We start from the raw sequence: 9,101 nt of genomic DNA on the forward strand, positions 1-9,101 counted from the left end.
GTGTCAGCGACACAGATTCGCTCCCTCCACTCCGTCCTATCCACTACCATATTTTCCTCAATTCCCAATAAACTCATATCACTCTCGATCACCCTCCTCCAAGTTTGCTTAGGTCTTCCCCTACCCCTCACCACTACATCCCTTTGCCACTCTTCGGTTCTCCTAACCGGCGCATCAAGCGCTTTACGTCTCACATGGCCAAACCACCTTAGTCGGTTTTCTCTCATTTTATTCTCAATAGATGTGACCCTACTTTTGTCCTAATTATTTCATTACGCACCCGGTCCTTTCTCGTGTGACCACACATCCATCTCAACATACGCATCTCCGCCACCGACATCTTATGGATGTGGCAGTGTTTCACTGCCCAACACTCCGTACCATATAACAATGCTGGTCTAATTGCCGTCCGGTAGAATTTTCCCTTCAATCTATTAGGCATGCCGGGATCACAAAGGAAACCCGTAGCACTCTTCCACTTCGACCAACCAGCTTTAATCCTATGGGCAGCATCTCCATCTACTTCTCCATCCGTTTGGATAATAGATCCTAAATACCGGAAGCAATCCGAGGCCTGAACAACTCTCCCATCTAGGGTGATTGTCCCTGCCTCCCTACTCCTACGGCCGCTAAACTTACACTCCAAATATTCTGTCTTACTTCGACTCAACTTAAAGCCTCTAGATTCTAGAGTTTGCCTCCATAGTTCCAACTTCATCTCCACTCCTTCTTTCGTCTCATCAACCAACACAATATCATCTGCAAACAGCATGCACCATGGTATACCATCTTGAAGTGAACTTGTTAGTTCATCCATAACGATGGCAAAAAGAAATGGGCTTAGTGCGGAACCTTGATGCACTCCAATCGTAATAGAAAACTCTTCAGTTTTCCCAACACTAGTACGTACACTCGTGCATACTCCCTCATACATGTCCTTTATGATGTCAATATATTTCCGCGAAATGCCTTTCTTTATCAAGGCCCACCAAAGTACTTCCCTTGGTACCTTATCATATGCTTTCTCCAAGTCAATGAAAACCATATGCAAGTCTTTCTTCTTATTTCGATAGTGCTCCATTAATTGTCTCATTAGATGGATGGCTTCCATAGTTGATCTTCCCGGCATAAAGCCAAACTGGTTTTCCGAGATCTTCACCGTCCTCCTTAGCCTTTGTTCAATCACTCGCTCCCAAAGTTTCATAGTGTGACTCATTAATTTGATTCCCCGATAGTTGGCACAATCTCGGACATCGCCTTTGTTCTTATACAAAGGGATTAAGGTACTTTTCCTCCATTCTGATGGCATCTTATTGTTTCTCCAAATTTTGTTGAAGAACGTCGTCAACCATTCGATTCCTCTTTCTCCCAAACATCTCCAAATCTCAATAGGGATGCCATCAGGTCCTACTGCTTTCTTCAACTTCATCTTACTTAATGCCATTTTGACTTCACCCTTTTGAATTCTCCGCAGGCATTCATGATTTATCATATCGTGATGGATACTTATATCTCCAACATCTTGTTGGCGATCTCCATTAAATAAGTCATCAAAATAGGACCTCCATCGTTCCTTGATATCCTTATCTCCAACTAGGACTTTCTGGTCCACATCCTTCACACATTTAACTTTTCCGAGATCTCGCGTCTTCCTATCTCTCATCCGAGCAATTCTATATATGTCTCTTTCCCCTTCTTTCGTATCCAATCTTGTATACAGATCCTGATTCACCTTTGCTCTAGCATCTCGTATGACCTTCTTTACTTCCCTTTTAGCCTCTTTGTATTTTTCGTAGTTCTCGTCACTCCTACATTTCCCCAATAGTTTATAGGATTCTCTCTTACTCTTTACTGCTTGTCGTACTTCTTCTGTCCACCAAGATGTGTCCTTACCCGGTGGCATGCTACCTTTAGATTCCCCTAGAACTTCCTTCGCTACTTCCCTTATACTATGCTCCATCTTATTCCATATCGAATCTATATCTGAATCCATATTGCAAGTCCAAATATCTTTTTTGGTCATCTCATCCACAAATTTTTGTTGATTCTCCCCTTGCAATTTCCACCACTTAATCTTAGTCTCTACTTGAGGTGTTTGTTTTCTTATACATTTCCTACTTCGAAAATCTAGCACCACTACTCTATGTTGGGTTGTCGTACTCTCACCAGGGATCACCTTACAATCAATATAACTCTTTCTCCAAGCACTCCTTACTAAGAAGAAGTCAATTTGGCTCGCATTACCGCCACTCCGATAAGTCACTAAGTGGGATGTTCTCTTCATAAACCATGTGTTCATGATACTCAAGTCATAGGCTGATGCGAATTCCAAAATATCATTTCCTGCTTCATTCTTATCTCCAAAACCATACCCTCCATGAACACTCTCAAACCCATCTCGCCTAGAACCCACGTGTCCATTGAGATCACCCCCTAGTACCATTTTTTCATCCCTAGGAACCTGTTGCACCACTTCCTCTAAGTCATCCCAAAAAGCTTGTCTTATAGACACATCTAATCCTATTTGTGGCGCATATGCACTAATGACATTCACAACCTCATCCCCTATCACTAGCTTAACACTCATAATTCTATCGCTCTTCCTAGACACCGCTACTACCTCATCAATATACTCCCTATCAATAAGAATACCTACTCCATTTCTACCCTTATCCTTTCCTGAGTACCAAAGCTTATAACCCCAAGGAGCTATCTCTCTAGCCTTGGCTCCAACCCACTTGGTTTCTTGTAGGCATAATATATTTATTCTCCTCCTCTTCATAACATTTACAATTTCAGCTAATCTTCCTGTCAAAGAACCTATGTTCCATGTCCCAAAGCGTAACCTACTACCCTTACCCCTACCCCTACCATTACCGTGGACTAGCTTATTTACCCGCAACCCTTGCATATTTGACACCACCCCCGGGTCCTGGGGTGGCGCGCCGCTTCGGGGCGACGACCTAGCAACCCTTGCACATTTATCACTACACCCGGGTCTAAGAAGTGCAGCGCGTCGCTGAGTAGGGAACGCCCCAACGGTATTTATATTATGGTTCATGTCATAAGATGTGGCTAAGTTTTACGCTGGCCGCCACAAACCTACCGCAACCCTCCTCCTTTGTCCGGGCTTGGGACCGGCTGTAGAGGCCACCAAGTGACCTCTAGACTACAACCAAAAAATAAATATCAATATCCATATCTCCAAATAATGAAATGAACCTCTTGTTTCTCAACTTTAATTGCTTCTGTACTTTAATACTCGAAAGCCGAAGGGCATTCTTCGCAGCATATTAACATATTAACTCATCTCTATACGCACATATTTGACATGTATCATAATTACCATTTTCTACACCCGGTTTGAGAACTACACCATTGTATTGGATAGTTCCTGCTCGATCCTTAATTCCAAATCTTCAAAAGATGTTTCGGCAGCGAGTGATTAGTCTGAATCACAACTATGGATTCGTATAGTCTCTTAGATAAACCGCGAGAATGAATCTCGAAATTGAGCACATTCATCACAGTATTGCAACACATCCGCACAAAGCACCTTTTCTTGTTACTATCCCTTCCTTTCTGATCATTCTATTGATTTCTCCTTGGTTTATCAGCCATGAAACTACTGTTTTCTCTTTTGTTTCAGTTCGTCTTGATGATGTGCTGCGTTCATGATTTGAAGCAGCAGCAGTAGTAAGTTTTCTACTTTGCCTTGGTTTACCAGCTCCTTGGTTTTGGTTCCGGTCCCGGACTCTTCTTTTTCTGGTGTAATCAGGATCAGAGAAGGTATCAGTTTCGTTGTCTTCATCTTCATCTTCGCTGTAATAGTAGTTTGAAAGCACACCATTGTGTCTCCTTTCTCTGAATTCATATGCCATTGTTCTGTTTAAAAAAAAAATCAGTTTCGTATGAAAGAACAAATATCTGAAACTGAACAGAGACGGATAGAATTATGCAGATTAAATTGCTGTATAAAACACAAATTAAATTTGGTCGAGGAGCATTCTTCGCAGCATATTAACTCACCTCCAAGCACGCGAAGATGGTAACGATGGTACATGTCAAATATCATTTCTTTTCTGCTGAACTCTCTCCGGAATTTGATCTGTTACATGTGTATGCATCAATCTCCTTGCCATGCACTCTGCAAAGCACGAAAGATCTAAATTATTTTAAGGCTCAATAATTATGCAACTGAAGAACACAATAAACCAATACAAAAACTGATCTGTTAATCAATAGAACGATTTTCTATTCATCCGGATCGAGCATTTTCTCATACAACTTAAGAACACAATGAACCAATACAAAAAAACTATCTGTTAATCAGTAGAACGGTTTTATTTTCATTCAGATTGAATAAGGCATTTGCTCATTCAGCTTAAGAACATGATGAACCAATACAAAAACTCATCTGTTAATCAGTACAATGATTTTATTTTCATTCGGATTGAATTAGGCATTTGCTCATACAACTTAAGAACACAATGAACCAATACAAAAGCTTCATAGAATTAAAAAAAAGATATAAGAAATAAAGAAATAATTCCAATTATTCTACATATATAATGTCAATTAAATTAATTTATATTTAAGTAATAAAATGGTACATAACAGAAAAGAAATTAAAGTAAACATATATCGAGATAATAAGGGAGAGAACCTGAAGGCTCTCGAAGAATGAAGAAAGATAGCAGATCTCGTTTGTCACAGAACAACTCAGAACCTTCACCATTTTCCTTCAGACATCCACACTTCATTTACACCTATATAAACACACACACATATATGCTTTAAAATCCATGTCCAGAACAGAAACTAAAATTAAACAGAACACTCAAAAGAGTTGAAAATGAGAAACCATCTTCCTCTTAGCATTTAGCTGCACCTTCTTCATACTCTCAAATGCATCTCTTTTCCCCGGAAGCCTGCTAAGCGACCTCTACCGATTTCCGGATCCATTTAGAGTGTTAGAACAAATTCCATTTGGGATTGAAAAGGAAGAAAGTGTGATACTTTCTCCGGCCAGAGTAGACTGGAAAGAAACACCTGAAGGACATAACATTATGCTTGATGTGCCTGGTTTGAACAAAGATGGCTTGAAGATTGAGGTTATGGAAAACAGAGTACTGAAGGTGAGTGGAGAGAGGAAGAGAGAAGAAGAAGAGAAGAAAGGAAATCACTGGCACCGGGTTGAGAGATCTTACGGTGGTAAGTTCTGGAGACAGTTTAGGTTGCCAGATAATGTTGATTTGGATTCTGTGAAAGCTAAGCTTGCAAATGGTGTGCTCAATTTGTCTATCTCCAAGTTGTCTCCTGATAAAATGAAGGGTAAGGGTCCTAGGATTCTCAGCATTGCAGGAGAGGAGGATAAGCCTGAAACAGGAAAAGCCCAAAAATGAGGCTAAACAACTCTGTTGGATTATCTAATGAGATTTCATCATCTATAATTGATGCTAATATTTCTAAGGCTTCATCATTTGCCACTTGAACTTGTCCAAAAAGCTTGATTGACCCCCTGAATTTTCAAAGTATCCAGATAGCCCCTCAACCTGCATAAAATGTCTAGTTAGAACTTTCTTTTTAATCTATTTTGTGAATTATGTAATAACATTCTAAGGAGGGAGCTAAATGGACATTTTATGCAAGTTGAGTGGCCTTTCGGGACATTTTGAAAGTTAGGATTGTCAGCATTGCAGGATAAACCTGAAACAGGAACGCCCAAAACTGAGGCTGAACAAGAGCTTTAGACCTACAATAAAAAGCTTAGAACAACTCTGTTGGATTATGTACTGAGATCTCATCATCTATAATGAAATTATATGATGCTAATATTTATAAGCTAAGATCACTAATACTCCAATGTCATTCTCATATGCAACTTATAAAGTATTAAAACATGGATAAGGTACAAAAATACCCCTAATGTTGACGGTCAGGAGCAATTTTACCCCAACATCTAAAATGGTGCAATTTTACCCCAACATCTAAAATGGTGCAATTTTACCCCAACATCTAAAATGGTGCAATTTTACCCCTAACGTCTTAGATGGTGCAATTTTACCCCTAACATCTAAAATGGTGCAATTTACCCTAACTTTGGCAAAATTGCACCATTTTAGACATTTGGGTGAACATAAAATGTCGGAAAATACATTGTGAAACAATTAAGGGTAAGAACATAAAATGTTTTAGGTGAACATACCAATCATAAATATGCTTACAGGAGGATCCTAAGCTTGAGCTCCTCCAATCAAAATCTTGAAAACTCGTTAGTTTCGCAGTGCTAAAGTCTGACGGTTTGTAATATCTTGTATATCTCCTCCCATTTAGGATGTGTTTTATCAACAGAGTAGAACTGATAAACTTCATTATCAACCTCTATCCAACTACAACCTGGTATTTTGTAAGCATTTTGCTCCTTCAACTTCTTTCTTACCACACGAACCTCATCCCACTTCCCTAACCCACCGTATAAATTTGCTAACATTATTCCATAGCCTCCATTTTTTGGGTCAATTTCAATTAGCTTTTTAACAGCAAATTCTGCCAAATCAGTATTACCATATACTTTACAGCCATTAAGCAAAGAACCCCAAACTACTTCATCCGGTTCAACCTTCATATCCCTTATAACTTCCAGTGCTTCTTCAAATCTTCCGGCACGACCAAGAATATCTATCAAGCATCCATAATGCTCAATCTGAGGTTCAATTCCATAATACTCTGTCATCATATGGAAATAGTGACGCCCTTCTTCAACCAGTCCACCATGAGTACAAGCATTCAACAAGCCAACAAAAGTAATCTCATCTGGTCTGACATCATTTTGATGTTTCATCATTTCCTCATATATGGAAATTGCTGTATTACATTGCCCATGGAGGGCGAAACAATTTATCATTGAATTCCAAGATGTCAAGCTTTTCTTCGAGGTCATATTAAAAACCTTTCTTGCCTCTCTTAAACTACCGCATTTCCCATACATATCCACCAGAGCATTTGATAGAAATGGATCAGAACACAAGCTCTTATTCCTGTATAAGTAACCATGTATCAATTTCCCAAGTTGAAGCATGCCCGTATGGCCACAAGCAGAGAGAGTACACACAAGTGTAACCTGATTAGGCCTGTTATGTTGTTCATCTGCTTGAGAAAAATATATCATCTTTCTGAAGAGTGAAATAGCCTCAGAAAACATCCCATTCTGCGTACATCCAGCAATAACTGCATTCCAAGATGGAACATCTCTCTCAGGCATTTGATCAAACAGAGAAAGAGCATGTCCAATCTCACCAAGTCTAGTATAACCAGAGATCATCGCAGTCCAAGACACCACATTTTTCTCAGACATTTCATCGAACACCTTCCGTGCACATCCAATATCAGACGAAGACCTCCTAGAATACGAATCAACGAGAGCAGTTTGAACAATTGTATGCCGCCCAAACCCCGATTTTGCAATGTGGGCGTGCACAAAACCAGTGGCATTGCAAGATTTCAAGACATGGGGGAAGATAAATTGATTGGGTTTAGGGTGGTCACGACGAAGCATATCGCGGTACAATTGAAAGGCTGAAAGATGATCGGAAATAGAGGCATAGGCAGTGATGAGAGCAGTATAAAGGTAAATGTTGGGAGTGTAGAGATGATTGAAAATGCGACGAGCATAGTTAAGATTGGAAAGGTTGAGAATTGAAAAGCGAACAAGTTTGAAGGCATAAAATTGAGTTTGGGAATGGCCAAGAGTTGTAAGAAAAGATTGGAGTTGTTTGAGGTGATTTTGATGATTCGATTTAGAAAGAACTCCGAGAACAAGTTGATTTAGATTCTGAGTTTCTGCCATGACTTGGTGATGCCATACAATTGAACAATGGCATGCCAAGAAATCCTATCAAGTGCAATTGGAGAATGTTAATATTTTGAGGCTTATACATGTTATGTGTACATGTATATTTCATGTGATTATATACTATGATATAAATGATATAAAAATGATAATTGTGTCAAACGAGTCGTGTCAAGAAGATTCACAAATCTACTTATCATGTTTTAGCTCTATCATCACATCATCATCCTTGTTCAACTGAATGTTTTCATCCGCCTTAAAAAATTGATGAGCAATAACCATTTCATCTATTTTTGCATATCAAAATCCAAATCAAATTACCAAAACAAGTTGAGAATTATTAAATTGATCATTAAACACACACAAAAAAGAAAAAATAAATTTGAGAAAGTACGCCCAATTCTCAATGTATCAAAACGAATAATATGTGCAACAAAAAACTCTGTTTTTAGTAGCAGAGACGTAAACAAGTCTTAGTAATCTTCACTATATGCTATAAAAACTTAAACAAGGTCAAAATCAGAAATAATACTCAAGAACAGAGAAATGAACAAAACAAAAATCAACAGAGAATGATAGACAATGAAGAAGGAAAAAAGTACAAAAACTTGCCTTAAAGGAAGCCGATCTACAAGACGCTTCTGATGTCCTTAAAAATGCAATCTATCTGCTGCTTCAATATACAAGAGCTGCGATTTCCCGAGAATGGGGGGAACTGCGTATAGCTCTAACCCTAAATTCCTTGAAGAGCACAATTGTAAGAAAATAAGCTTTTTGGGTCAAGTTTCAGTTTGAGAAATATCAAAGACGATTTCAATATTTTTAAAAAAAATATAAAGGTTGGTCCTTAAAGTTTGTATGAATGGTTAATTTAGCTCATATTAATGTTTTGGTATCAATTCAGTCCTTAAAATTGGAGTGAAATATCAAATCGACCATAATCAAATCAGTCCCAAAGTAATATATTTTTGACGCATTGAAATTGAACCGAAAGGATTTGGTGGATTGAAATCGAAAAACATACTGGAGGTACGTTCCAGTTGAAATTTCTAAAAAACAAAGTGACTTTTTTATTACTTTCCTAACTGGATTTAATTATTTTTTAGTTTTTGGCTTTTCAATCTATTTTTAACTAGTCGAAAACCCGTGCGATGCACAGGATATGAAACTTTTATATAATTTAGATAAATAAATAAATTGACATATTTACTTCTAAGTAATTTTATATCATCCTATGAAAAATATCTAT

At 38.4% G+C, this 9,101-nt stretch overlaps 2 protein-coding genes across 6 annotated transcripts; one reads left to right on the plus strand and one right to left on the minus strand.

Moving 5' to 3' along the window:
- Positions 1-3,212: 3,212 nt before the first annotated feature.
- LOC136232684 (pentatricopeptide repeat-containing protein At1g33350) lies at positions 3,213-8,629 on the minus strand. 5 transcript variants are annotated; one of them, XM_066022015.1, is made up of 7 exons: positions 8,465-8,628; positions 6,209-7,894; positions 5,211-5,379; positions 4,892-5,082; positions 4,667-4,769; positions 4,030-4,147; positions 3,213-3,885 (listed from the first exon to the last, which is right to left on the minus strand). In XM_066022015.1, exon 2 carries the CDS (start codon positions 7,847-7,849, stop codon positions 6,290-6,292), a length of 1,560 nt encoding a protein of 519 aa, XP_065878087.1. In that variant the 5' UTR covers positions 7,850-7,894; positions 8,465-8,628; the 3' UTR covers positions 3,213-3,885; positions 4,030-4,147; positions 4,667-4,769; positions 4,892-5,082; positions 5,211-5,379; positions 6,209-6,289. The 5 variants fall into 5 exon arrangements, with proteins under 5 accessions (XP_065878087.1, XP_065878089.1, XP_065878086.1 ...); XM_066022017.1 differs by having other exon boundaries at positions 4,892-5,052; positions 5,211-5,555; XM_066022014.1 differs by having other exon boundaries at positions 5,211-5,555.
- Positions 4,055-5,405, plus strand: LOC136233802 (22.0 kDa heat shock protein-like). The gene is made up of 2 exons (XM_066023490.1): positions 4,055-4,119; positions 4,886-5,405. Exons 1-2 carry the CDS (start codon positions 4,055-4,057, stop codon positions 5,403-5,405), a joined length of 585 nt encoding a protein of 194 aa, XP_065879562.1.
- Positions 8,630-9,101: the final 472 nt, after the last annotated feature.

The sequence above is a fragment of the Euphorbia lathyris genome, chromosome 6 (genome assembly GCF_963576675.1).
Source record: "Euphorbia lathyris chromosome 6, ddEupLath1.1, whole genome shotgun sequence".
Taxonomy (NCBI): domain Eukaryota; kingdom Viridiplantae; phylum Streptophyta; class Magnoliopsida; order Malpighiales; family Euphorbiaceae; genus Euphorbia; species Euphorbia lathyris.